At 39.2% G+C, this 13,636-nt stretch overlaps 2 protein-coding genes across 10 annotated transcripts in view; both read right to left on the reverse strand.

Moving 5' to 3' along the window:
• ndst2a (N-deacetylase/N-sulfotransferase (heparan glucosaminyl) 2a) overlaps positions 1-8,858 on the reverse strand; it is a 117,729-nt gene extending 108,871 nt beyond the window's left edge. The window contains exon 1 of the mRNA XM_029120318.2: positions 8,678-8,858. The gene's annotated coding sequence lies outside the window, so the exon portion shown is untranslated. The remainder of the gene's footprint in view (positions 1-8,677) is intronic.
• An 899-nt stretch (positions 8,859-9,757) lies between these two features.
• The window catches only part of zswim8 (zinc finger, SWIM-type containing 8), a 41,908-nt gene continuing 38,029 nt past the window's right edge, over positions 9,758-13,636 (reverse strand). For all 9 annotated transcript variants that reach the window (XM_010892295.5, XM_010892296.5, XM_010892293.5 and 6 more), the window contains exon 23: positions 9,758-11,345. In XM_010892295.5, the coding sequence (XP_010890597.2) occupies positions 11,142-11,345 (204 nt within the window). In that variant the 3' untranslated portion in view covers positions 9,758-11,141. The remainder of the gene's footprint in view (positions 11,346-13,636) is intronic.

The following is a 13,636-nucleotide window of genomic DNA, read 5'->3' on the forward strand; positions in this document are numbered from 1 at the left end:
TAATGTGTAAAATTAAACTGAGCATGATAATGAATGTCAGTTGGTCCCATGCTATCCAAATCCTAACCCATGAAGGCAATCTTCTAACCTTGATTAAATAACCAAAGATCATGTGGTTCCTTGTGCATGAAAATATTTTGGAGTAGGCCTACCCTTGCAAAACATCTAGCTACCACCTCCACCCATTTGTAACAGACAACATTTCTAGAGTACCCTATTAGGAATAGGCTAGTTTAATATTATCTGAGTAGCTAGTTTAATATTTGGAGAACGCTAAATCAATGATCTGGCCTTAATTACAAGCAGGACCTTAACCTAGGGCTAGGCAATAAAACAAATTATAAAGACCAAATATTTCAACAATGTTCGCCACAAAAAAATCCAATACATTTAATGTGTAAGTCAGTTTGTGTTAGTAGTTTTGTTTGGAATAAATCCATCAAGCAACGCACAGGTAGTTTATCTTCCAGAACACATTATAGCTTTTGCTTGAGGCAACAGGTTAGGTAAATGGTTCAAGAACTTAAGTATGATTCCAATAAAAAAAATTATCGAACAAGTCACTTTCATTACTAAATCAGGAGTAAGAACATAAGTTCCTGGACAATGCTCATTTTAACATGGTTATAAAGTCAACGGCAATACAAATGTTTCCTCTTAATTGCATCCAAAATGAAATATCAGACAAGAGGGCTGCACGATATATCGTTTCAGCATCGACACTGCAATGTATTCATCCGCAACAGTCACATCGCAGAACGTGCAATTTAGTAAGGTATACATCAGTCTACATAGGTTCTCTTTTTAAACTAGCATTATATCTGTCTGATATAACATAATTTACTCTGATTTGTGGGTTATTGGATACACAGTTTATTATTATAATTATAAACACGGAGTTCGTTGCTGCACATGGTTGACATGCAGGCTCTGCTTGCGCATGACGAAATTGTGAGTGAGGAACATGCAAAAAAATAAAAAGGCAAATGGAGAATTTGGTTGCAAAAAGAAATGCATTGTCAATTATAGGGAAATATTTTGGCTACAGACAGGATGTTGTCCAAAAACAGGTACTTTGTCGAGAGTGCCTTGCAATTGTTGCCACAACAAGAGGCAACATGACCAATTCGTTCGATCATTTAAGGCGGCACCACAAATTTTCGTATGACGAGTGCAAAGCATCTCAATGCCCTCCAAAGCAAAAATCAATTTCGGATGCCATTGCTAGTATTACACCATACAAGAAAGGTTCCAAACAGCAGAGAAAAAAAAATATTTCACAGATTCAATAACATTTCACATCGCAAAAGACAATGGTGCCAATTAACACGGTTTTTAAAAAATGATCCATTTGCTTGACAAGTGGTATGTAATGCCATCACGCAACTGTTTTCCTCAAGTTGCCATGCCAGAGTTGTACGTGAAATGCAAGACAGGTTGAAACAGAGCTGTCACAAGTAGAATATTTTACCGCAACAACAGACTTGTGGTCCAGCCAGACAACGGAGCCCTACTGACCGTACACTTTATTAATGAGGACTTCCACCTGAAAAGTCGCTGTTTGCAAACTGCATTTCTCCCAGAGGATCATACAAGTCAGAACATCGCAACAGGGATGAGAGAAGCTTTAGCTGATTGGGGCATAGATGAGAGTCATCTACTCTGTATAACAAAAGACAATGCCGCGAACATGGTGAAGGCTGCCGCCCTGGACAAGTGGACCAGATTGCAGTGCTTTGGCCACAGTAAGTTATGCCCAATTACGCATTCTATTTCACTACTGTTGCTATTGCTATATTATTACTGTTACATAATATTACCTAGCAACCTGTTCTGAAATATAAAAATGTTCATGGGTTTCATATATTTTAATTGTAGAGGATGGGGCTGGGGAAGAATAATGGATACAGACTGTCAGGTTGATCGCCAAAGCTCTGAATGCCAGGACTGATATCCTATGGCATTAATGTTTCATATCTATATATCTCTGCTATCTTTTTTACGTTTAAATGTTGCATTTGTTTACAATAACAAACCCTGGAATTAAATGCCCCTAGATTTTGGGTTATCATTAAGTAAAATAGTTAGTGCTAAACTTGTGAGATATAAGTTACATGAGAATGAACGTGTTTAATTAAGTCTTTAAAACAGATAAAGCATGCTGAAAAAAATTCTGTAAATAACTAATTCCCAAAACAGTTTTATGAGCAATTTATTGAAGTAAATGTATTAAATGTGTATAAGTACTTTATTTTGTCTTTGTTCTTTCCCTTAGAAAATGCAGTGAAAAAGGATGGACGCACTGACCGTGTTGCAGTCGTCTGCAAGAAGCTGGTGGTTCAATTCTCTCACAGCTGGAAGGCCAGAAGTGCTCTTGAAAGAGCCCAGAAGGAACTCAATCTACCTTCACAATCGCTCATATCAGAATGCCAAACAAGATGGGGTTGCAGACAGAAGATGATCAGCAGGATACTAGAGCAGCAGAAGGCTGTAACTCGGGTCCTGTCTGAGGACAGGAAGACACGGCATCTAATTCTATCCTGGCAAGATATGGATGTCCTGGAATAAATGTCAGTAAGTCACTGGGCCCACTGCTGGACGTCACAGACGCACTCTCAGGAGAAGACTATGTTAGTGTCTCATACGTGAAGCCAATTCTTCACCTCTTCAATGCTGCAAATACAAGAGGGAAACACAGACTTGACCAAGATATTGAAAACTGAGATGTTGCACTACATCAACGAGAAACATAGAGATTAAGCTAATCAGGAGCTGCTAGATGCGGCTTCTTGTTTGGACCCCCGGTTCAAGATGGACTTCATCAGTGAAGACAACAAGCCCCAAGTCAAGGCCAGAGTGGCATCAGAAATTATGGAATGCCAGGAGGAGACGTCAAGCAGCAGCACTGAAGTGGAGCCTGAAGTTGTGGATACGTCCCAGGCAAAGAAAGACTAGAAGTCCTTGGGAAGTTTCTTTAAACAGAGCGGCGCTGCATCAAAGGGTGATTCCTCTCTGGCCCACAAGGATGAGGTGGAAGCAGAATTAAACAACTACATGCTAACACCTTCCATAGAAAAAGAGGAAGATACACTTGCATGGTGGAAAACATCTCGCCAAGCTTGCCAGCAAGTATCTATCCATTCCCGCTACAAGTTCCCCCTCAGAGAGGCTTTTCAGTACAAGTGGCAACATTATCACTTGCCAACGGTCATGTCTCAAGCCTGTAATGGTGAATAGACTGGTATTCTGCGCCAAAAACCTTCAAGTTTGAGTGAGCAATGTAATACATGCCAAAAGTCAGGTTATTATATTTGAATAGAATTTAGATTTACTATTGTATTCTACAGTTGTGAGAAATACATGTATTTATTTTACTATGTACTCTGTTTAGAAAGAAACCAGATTCTATACAGTTGAAGTCTAATTTAATCGGCATTTGTCTAGCCATGATGATCAACCCTGTTTTCCTTGCACGGTTGCTAAGTTCATTTTAAAAACAAAAGTTTGTGAAATACAATGGTTCTGTGTTGATATAGATTCATGTTATGTTCATTGGTATTTATTAGTTTATTATTACTACAAATTACCACTGGTGTTTAGCTTCTTTTTTTCATTTTTCAAATGGTTTAAATTAAAAAATAGAATTTTCAAAAAGGAGGTTTGTAATTTAATTTGTAATGTGATTTGATTTTGTCATTCACATTCCCTATTGTGATAATGAAACTTCCTCTGTAGAGAATGCTCTGTTTTAACCTGGTTGGAGTACTGAGAAAGCCTCCTGTAATCTCCTGGATCCCTTATAGACACCACACCTCTACATTCACAAATGAGCCCCTTTATTTTAGGTTAAACAACATGCATTACTAATATCATAACATTAGATCATTGACTTTAGCCTGAATTGATAGAACAGTATTACATGAATACAAAAGAACCATGGTGAATTAAACCGTGTATTCATTAATATACGAAGAGTAGACACCACTCACTCGTGCCAACAAGAGAGGTACTAAATGGAAACAAAAATGAATGTAAATAATGTTATGCAATAAATTCAGCGTTTTATTTCAAAATGTGGTTAACAACCTTAATAACATTTCAGTATGAACAATTAGGGTAGATATACTTTTATTTGGGAGATTTTCAGATATGCCATAACAGCAGCAAATAACCTAATGCACAGGCCTGTCAAGTCAATAGTATTTTATAACAAGTGATTTATTTATAATTATTGTTACATGCTTACATTAATTACAACATTAATTACAGCTGCAAATGAACTATAAACATCACCAAAAACACACATTGTCTCCCATGAATTAGTGCAGAGATATGTATGAATTGCCTTGGATTAGCTAACGTCTTTGTGTCAATGTTTTCTGGCCAACAACAAAATACAAGATTAGACCATCTAGCCACCCATTTTTTATATACAGTCCCTTAAAACCAGACTTTCCAAACAAAACTACACCTAATATAAAGACTAACAGAGTTACATTGCAGTGTGCATGAAATCAGACAAACCTAACAATGCGTTCCAGTTTCTGTGAATAAAAAAATACCATTGGAAGGAAGCTTAATAGGATAGGAATAAATTATATAAAATTAATGAACAAAATCAAAACAATCTGGCTAGTGCATCCATAGATGCAAGATCTTAAAATGTAAAGAATCATTAGGCAATGTCCATATTATTATGATCATTAATTCTTGTTTAGAAAAATGTGCATGTCCACATGCTCCGGGAGTAGACAAGTAGGCTTACATAGTATGTTGACTATCAGGCCCGCAGCCGAGAAAAACCTTTCAGCCAGTACAGATGTTTCAGAGATGCACAGGTATGCTTTCATAAGCTACGAAATGTTCCTGTATTTGACCATTAGCCAGATTTGTTTAGTCTATAAGAAATAACCTGTCATTACTGTCGCCAAGTAAGTCAATCGGTACTAAAGATTGTTTTTTTGTAAATAGAAAATTTGATTATCTTGTCGATAAATGCCATCCCTGTTGAAATGTCTACATTTCGACAATTTGTTCTCACCCCTACTTAATATCTACAGAATTGATCATCAACTGTATCATATCATTCATATCATATAGAAAATAAAGCTAGGAAGATATATTTTTGTCTTATTGTCCAGCCCTACCTCAAAGTATCTTTTTGATCCACTAGCTACTGTGGCAAGTAGATAAAAGAAATAGCAGTAACTAAATTTTTTGTTCCGAATTAAAGCATAATTGTTGGCCCCCAAAGAGCTAATGTTTGTCAAAGATAACAGCAGTTAAATTATTCTTGAAAACGTCAAATTTTCATACATTTATTTCAAATTGCATTTAGTCCATTAGAGGGCAACTTTATACAACACAAAGCAAAGTGGTAAAGGGCGGTAAACACTTCACATTAGTTTAAACATTGGGGCATCGATTAGACAAATTATATATAGGCCTATTGAGCTTCAAATATATAGGGCTGCATCAATTATTTTGACTCACTGAACTAGTAAAACCAACCGACTTCTGTTTGTCACAGTTACTCCATCACCAACAGAAGCGATGAGTAATCGAGAGTGGCTCACACGCAACAACACATGTTGCACACGAAACAGAACATGTATGATATCAGGACAGGTATGATTCACATTGCCGCTAGAACAAATCAATAGACTTGTGAACCTGCCAAGAAGAAAGGTAGCAAACTGGGACAATTTGGTGACAGTCTGGAGTCCTGCATTATGCTAGCGGAAATGTACATTTGGTGGATGTTGAATGATCGTTAAATTCCAAGTTGCATAGCTTCCAAAGCGAACTGGATTGATTTTCTATGACTCAACCCACCTACCAGAATTCAAACAAATTCTATGTTCCCTGGGACTTGCACAAGTAGATGATGCTAAGATACAGTTTCATAACATAGTTCAATGCATGTCGATTTGTTACCAATTTGGCAAAAGACAGGATATTGAATGAGCCATAATGTAAGTTCATAGCAGTTACAAACCACAATACACAAGAGCACAGTAAACAGCAAAATATTCTATTAGACGGTACATCATTCTAAATCACTGTAGTGCTCTCTACTATACTATTCTTTACTGTACAGAATCACTTTTACTGTAATTCTACTGCTGTTGTATCAAAGGCCCTCTCAAGCATACATACACATCTGGTTATTCAGAAATCTCTGCCACTCGGAAGATGCGTTTTATGAACCAGCAATAATTTTCACTCCATTTGACCTCTACCCTTATCCATACCTTTGAACTGTTTAAACTGTTGGGACACAGAACATATGCATGTTATGCGCAGTATAGAACAAAGAAAGAACATATCTTTCGTACAATACACATGCCATAGGTTAATACCTGCCAGAAAAAAAAACTCCTGAGTTAATTAGGTTGAATTTTCTGAGATTTGTACCATCCTGTCAAAACAAATTCAGGTTTGGGGAAAAGCTCACTATAATAATAGCCAGTATGTCAAATAATACCTAAACAAGCGAAGAAGAAATCTCTCTTATTGGAACCATAGCATTTCTTTTTAAATAAGGCTTTTTTTTGTAAAAGTAAATTGTTTGTGACATGTAGGAAGTTGCAATTTGATGTTTTTTGTTGTGGCATACATTTCGTTTTAAAAGTGGTCACGCTTTCGCATTGATCGAGACAGGTGGATATCCACCACAAAATGCCATGCCAATGACGACGTTCCTCTGTCTCAATGAAATGAGGTATGAATAAGACAAGATGGAAGAATATAATACCGATATTTCATGGACCACCTAATTATCCATTTCCAAAAATATTACCTGCAAATTAGACACACATTAAGAAGGTAGATCTACGGTTACATTAAGAAGGTAGATCTACGGTTACTTTAAGAAGGTAGATCTACGGTTACTTTAAGAAGGTAGATCTACGGTTACTTTAAGAAGGTAGATCTACGGTTACATTAAGAAGGTAGATCTACAGTTGAATCGAAAAAGGTGATAGTACTGATTAGTTATAGTTTCAAGCAGCAAAGCTGTCCAGCATTACTCATAACCAAGCCGATTTGTCGATATTTCGCCATGTTTCTACATCTTACACCAATATCCAGTCTCTACAACAACAGCAGATAATCAAAAACAAGGCAATTGAAGATACTTACATTTACAGTCTTATTGCAGAATGATTTAAGTTACAATGCTTTTAATGAAAACATTAGAAGTATGTCTGCAGCCTCTAGGTAAGGAGTCGCAGAACAGTAATATCCCGTTTGTTATAGCCCATTTAAGGTTTTCTATTAAACTGTTGACCAGCAGTACTTCAGGAAAATGCTTAAGAAATGCACGCGGTAAAATGAAATGGTCGACTGCAGTTCATGGATAGTTAAACTAAAAATATTTCGGCTTCTTGGTCCTATTTTATTTGTATTATTTTATTTGGCCGTCGTAAACAGGCATACTATACATGTTTTACCAAAAAAGTATGCATTATAATATACATCGAATATTCAAGTTTTGAAAGAATTTGACGGTGCAAATGTCAAACCCATTCTTACAATACAAAACAAGGATCCAGGTGGTGGGACTTTCAAACGGAATGTTTTTGTTAACATATCACACCACCATCTACTATTACTAACCTCGCTCCAATAGCTACCCAATACAAAACAGCGCTATAGGCCATTCATTATTTTACGAGTTATTTCGTTTGAAACTACCTATATTGCGTGATGACTTATATTATCCAAACCTATACATATCCTCCAATACCCAAGGAGCCGTTGAACAGTGCTTTCTAGTTAGTTATTGTCAACTGTTAAAACCCACACTCACTGTGTTTTGCAACTGGGAGACTGGCCGAAATAACATCAAGCAACGTGACGTGAGAAAACAAGAATCCATCATTACCTTGAGCAAGTGCATGAAACACCGGGTCAGGGGAATATCCGTACGCATTAATAAACACAATAAAAAAATAAATAAACCATATCTAGAGCCAGCTAAGCAAATCGTCCTCACCAAAAGTACACCTATCTTGTTGAGGACAAGTTAACTAGCTACTGTAGCTAGCCATCCACGTCGTTAGCCCGCGAGCAGGTAACAAAACAGTAAGTTTAGCTCGCGCCAGATAAACCTCCAGTAGGATGAGAACGTAAAAAAGTATTTAAAGCAGATTTCCAAATTGGATTTAACATTTAAAAAACGTTACTGTCATAGCTAAACAACTACAATCTTCAAAAACCAAAACAATTGTTATTGTAACATTACAAAATAACGATCAGTAGTTAATAGGTACCAGCTAGCTAGTAGTTCCTATTTATGAAAACTTTTGCATCCAGCAGTTCGCACTCGCCACATATGATTCACCACTAACAAGCTAGCTACAGTAGTTAGCTTGCTGGCTAAAAAGCCAATAATCCAAGCATCTTGATAGACCCACTAGTACCAACAAATGCATGCGGCTCGAATTAAACAAGTTAGGTTTATTCATAGCTAGTTGGCTGCCTGTTACTCATGTGAATGCAGACTGAACATGTCCACGTCGTTCACTTACAATTCAAGATAAAACATCGAGAAAAGCCCACACAGTGGTAACTGGCAGTGAAATAGCTAGCTTGCGAGGCTAAATCAGTGTTGCACACATTCAATGGACAAGTTAAACAGACTACACAAAATATTTAAATATGTTTTACTTACCAATGAATGTTTTTGAAAGACAGCTATCCACACGAAATGCACAATGCCTGAAAATATGCTAATTGTTAAGTTAAAAGAGTAGTTGACAGTAACGCTCGTGAATCCGCCATCTTCATTCAGCAATCGATGCATTCTGCCGAAACTCCGGAATGAACCAAAGCAAGCAGGAGGAGGGAGATTTCCGAACATTGGACATCCAAATGTTGTTCATTTGAGATAATTTCTCTGATCAGACAAGAGGAAAATCCTGGCAATCACTACCTTGTATTATGTCGATATTTCAGTGAAAACTCGCAGAATTGAGCATTGCATTATAATGTTTATTCTAACTCAATAATACTGCTGGATTTGATAATATCCTTGTCCCGACAGAGAACACCCCCAGAGCATCTTTCAGGTGTACTTTTCAGCTTATTTCAGGAGAACAAGATACTAAAGCGGAGATACTGTATAGTAACATTATATTTGCTCTAATTAACACCTGAGACAAGTCGTCTATCCAGATTGAGCCTACCTGTCTGGTGCTCATTCTGTTTCTTTGAATGGTTTCCAACGCGTGATCTATGGGTTAAATTTTGAAAAACGGACAAACGTGTCTATTTTACGCATTTTCTTTATTCTGCCATACTTTGGTAACCAGATTGGACCGACATGATAAAATGGTGTAAGTGTATAACATGAAATTTGTCTTCCGCCGTAAATCACGTTGTATGACAGCGAACCATAATCATTTGGGAACCATTATAACAAATACATTTTGGACGGGGGGGATTATACTAAACTAACGTAATAAAAAATGTACTCCTATTTCTCAAAATACATGGAACTGAATGGGATGATTATCTGTCATAGAATGACTAGCCATCCAACTGGTGAATCAATCATAAATTACCAAACACCTCCCTCTCCTGGTCACACTGTGCCAGGCCTAAGGATGCATTTTGAAACATCTTTCATTTAACCAAATAATGATGCACAACCCATATGGGTAAGTTTTGAAATACACATTTTCCCTTAGTAATTGTACTCCAATGGTGTATTAACTTGCCCTTTCCACTCAGATAAAGGGCTTACAGAAAATGTGTTTTGAAATACCTTTATTAAGTAAACTCTACATTTCAGTATTGCTTTGTTTTTTTCTTTTATTCTAAATTACAACCTCTTCCGATCAGCACAATTTATATACTTTTTTTTTTTTTTTTTTCAATCAAGCTACACTTTGAGAAATACAAAAATATCACAGTACATTTTCTACTAAGTCACTCTTCACCCGTAAGTTCCTTAGCAGGGTTGGAGGTGCGGGTTTGAACACGGGGATCTGGCAACTCCCCATTACGAAACATCAATGGACCTGAATTCCAGATTGCCAGATGATGGCTGCAACCTGGAAACCCAGTCTGCGTGTAAGCCTACATGAATATGTTAAAGCACTTTAACGGTTCTATCTGTGCAGGGCATGTGTAAATGTCATGTCCACTCATCCTTAATGTGATGCTGATATTTGACTGAATGACTGTACTGAGATATCGCAGGTGGTGTCCACTTGCTCTCTTGACCCACTCAAAAGGGCCAAAGATGAGTTTGGTCCAGCCAGACTCCAGTGTTCCCAGACCCAGAAACCTCCAACAGCTGAATTGGAAAAAGGAACCCACGCAACAAGCACATTACACGCTCATTCTCAAATTCTTCTCTGTATACACATCATTCTATACAAAATATCAAAAACAAAAGATAAAACACTGAAGAAACCTAACCCGTACTCAGGTTATCATTTTCATATTAAATGTCTTTTTGTTTAATTAGTTCAACAGTTTTTTTTTTTCTTTACTTTTTCCTTGTTTATTTTCTTGTTTAAACATGTCAGAATACCTCAAATTTAGATCCGTATTGCCCGGCGGAGGATCACTCTCTCCAGGACAGAGGAATGTTGCAGTATGACCGACTTACTCAGTGGTTTCAATAAAAGAACCAACTAACATCAACAAAATAAATGACAACTTATACACCCCTAGCAACCACAATGCATCATTTGTGACTGCTTCTGGAAGGGAAGGTGGGAGGATGAACATGGGGGGGGGGGGGGGGGGGGGGTATATACGTTACAGGTAGTTACACAGACATGAACCATGATATATGGGAGGGGCAATTCAGTCACAAAAAGATACCGAAGACTACATGAGCGAACCTCCTTTTAGCTTACCTCAAAGCTCCACATCTCACACCTATGACATCTAAAAGGAAGTCTTACAGGGTGGATTGTGCTGCCTGCTTGCCGTGTGGGGCGTGTATGTCAAGATATACACGCAAAGGGGAGACGTCACGGGGGAAGGGAGCCGTGGAGGCTGGACAGGGAGAGCGTTCGAAGGCAGCGCCATGGGTCAGTGGGGCGAAACGGATCTCGACAGGCCGGGGCGGGTTTGTGGGGCGGGAGCGTCGTTCCTCTCCCACTCCACTGCCCTCACAGTCATGGGGAGAAAGTGGCCATCTCCAATGAGATGCGCTGCCACAGCTCCTTGGTCTGCTTGCCCCTCTTCAAGTTCTGCAGCACATCGTTGAACTGCATCATGCCCACAGGGGTCAGGCAGAAGGCCCCGCGGGCGCTGCGGATGATGTTGACGAAGTCGTCGTAGTCTGCCGGGGTCAGGTGTATCAGCCGGTGGTGGATGTACTGCAGGGGGAGAGGGGGGCACAGAGGAGAAAATGGGCCGTCAGTTAAACAAGACACCGGACCTTCCTCTACAGCTTAAGTACAACTTTTCTCAGTTAGACATTTCTGTCCTCCCTCCATCCCTCCATTTCAAAGCCAATTGGTTGAGACCTCCCTCAGACCTTTTTCAGTGGATTGTGAGGAGGGAGCAGGGATGCCAGGAGGAGGTGCTGGAGAAAAGGTCAGTGTTAAGTACAGAGAAGAGTCATGGGTCAAACTGGGACCAAGGTATCATATCCATCCCATATCCATATCCAAAACCAACCCATAACCTAAATTATTGTGTAAAGAATGTTCTGACATCAGTATGGTATTTGTTTCACCTTGGTATCAGAGTGGCTATGTAAACGGTCATCCAATTGCAAATGTCAATCCATATCCTTTTGCGGTCGACGATTTAAATGCTATAGGTATGTATTAGGTGTAACAATGTATGTCATATTGTGACATAATAGCAAATGTGGAGTAGAAATTAGTTGATTTAGTCACATCCATCCAGCTCATGGTTGGCCTTTCAGTAGGGCGTTGATGAAGTGATGAGAATACAGGACATATCGGGTGAAGTGTGTCTTTACACTCCCAGCCTTAATCAGGTGATTCATTCTGACCTCTCCGGACAAATTATGTATGATAATCAGATTAAGTTGCTAAATTATTAATGGGGAACAGACGGCGCATGAATTCTCTCACAACGGAGCCATTAGATGGACTTTCAATATTTGACATTGCACTGAAGGAACTGCAATCACTTCAACACTCATTGCTGACGTTTAATTGAAGCACAAAGGTTTGACCTCATTGTTGACGTTTAATTGAAGCACATTGTTTTCTGGGGACGGGATCAAACTAGGACTAATTACAGAAATAGACAGTTGGTGAACATATCACAAGATATCCTCAACGACACTCAGCATATGGAATTAATTCCCCTCCAGTAACTGAGGAAATGACTCACTGTCAGTCATGGTAGATTTCCACTTGAGCACAACCCCCAGATACCTTATTTCATTAACTTCCTGATGATAGTGTGGAAAACTGGCCTGTGTCACACTGACACGGACAACAATAAGAGTGCTGGCAAACACACTTGTAATGTGCACAGGTATGTTGAAAACAAACCCAGAAAAAAAACGAATGGCGTGAGAAACACTTTCCCCCCTTCCTTCCTGAATTTTGTTATATCCAGTATTATCTATGGGCAGCATCCCTTTCCAGCAGTCCAAGAGTTGAATATTTTGGGAAACACATTGCTCTTCCACCCAGTTAGTAACGCAGGTCAACATGTGAGAGCACCTTCACTGACCTGATATTCTCAGTTTGCAACGCAGGTGCCCGAGATTCCTGAAGGAGCCAAAAGAATGTGATGAGACCAGGAAATCTGGTCTGAGTGCTGACAATGCCTCCCCGTACCCAGGCAATGTGCGTTCATTTGCATTGCCCCTTGGGTTTCACAGCAACTTGTCAGCAAGCAGCACAGTCGAGGCTTAATCCGACTGTGATGGTCAGCTTGGTGCTATGACAGAACGCCCCTAACGACTAAAAACAGGATGCTTTCCAAAGTCGTGGTGGGGAAACCACACAACATATTGTCACGCGATTCCACATTGTAGGACTTCATAGCATGGCTAATATGTTAGTATTTGTGCAGGAAAGTGTTTCTGTGACCCAGTCTCGCACAAGTAACCTCATAGAGGCAAAAACAGTCCACCTTGGACAAATGGACTGTTTCCTTCAAGCCTGTAGCAACATTTATCTGGCATGTACTTTATTCACATAAAAAGCTTAGGCAGAAACCTGGTTAGTGACTCAAACCACAGGAAAGCAACAGGGAATTCAATGTGCATGTGAGCGAGCACAGAATCTTCAGGGGCCAACAGGCCTTTCATCTTGGCAGCTGTCACAGTCTGTTAGCTGCTTCTCCGTCAGTGAGCGATCCAGTGGATGCACTCCTGGGTCTCCCTTCTCCACGGTTTATAGCACTCACTTTATCAACTATTTATGTTAGCTGTGAGAAACATTCACTCTCCTCCTCACCAAGTCCAAGACAACACACTCTCTGCCTGGGCCATACATGGAAAACTCACACTCCGATCGGTATCCTGCTCTAAAAGATGTGGTTGTTTCGTCTTAGGGTACAGACAGCCAACCTTAATACCTAGTATAAAACCTGTGTTGTTTGCAAAACGGATAGTTTACCTTTTGAAACGGTAAAGGCTGGAATTAACAGCTTGTGGCTGGTAGAATGCTAGTGA

This window comes from Esox lucius, chromosome 6 (assembly GCF_011004845.1).
Source record: "Esox lucius isolate fEsoLuc1 chromosome 6, fEsoLuc1.pri, whole genome shotgun sequence".
Lineage (NCBI taxonomy): Eukaryota > Metazoa > Chordata > Actinopteri > Esociformes > Esocidae > Esox > Esox lucius.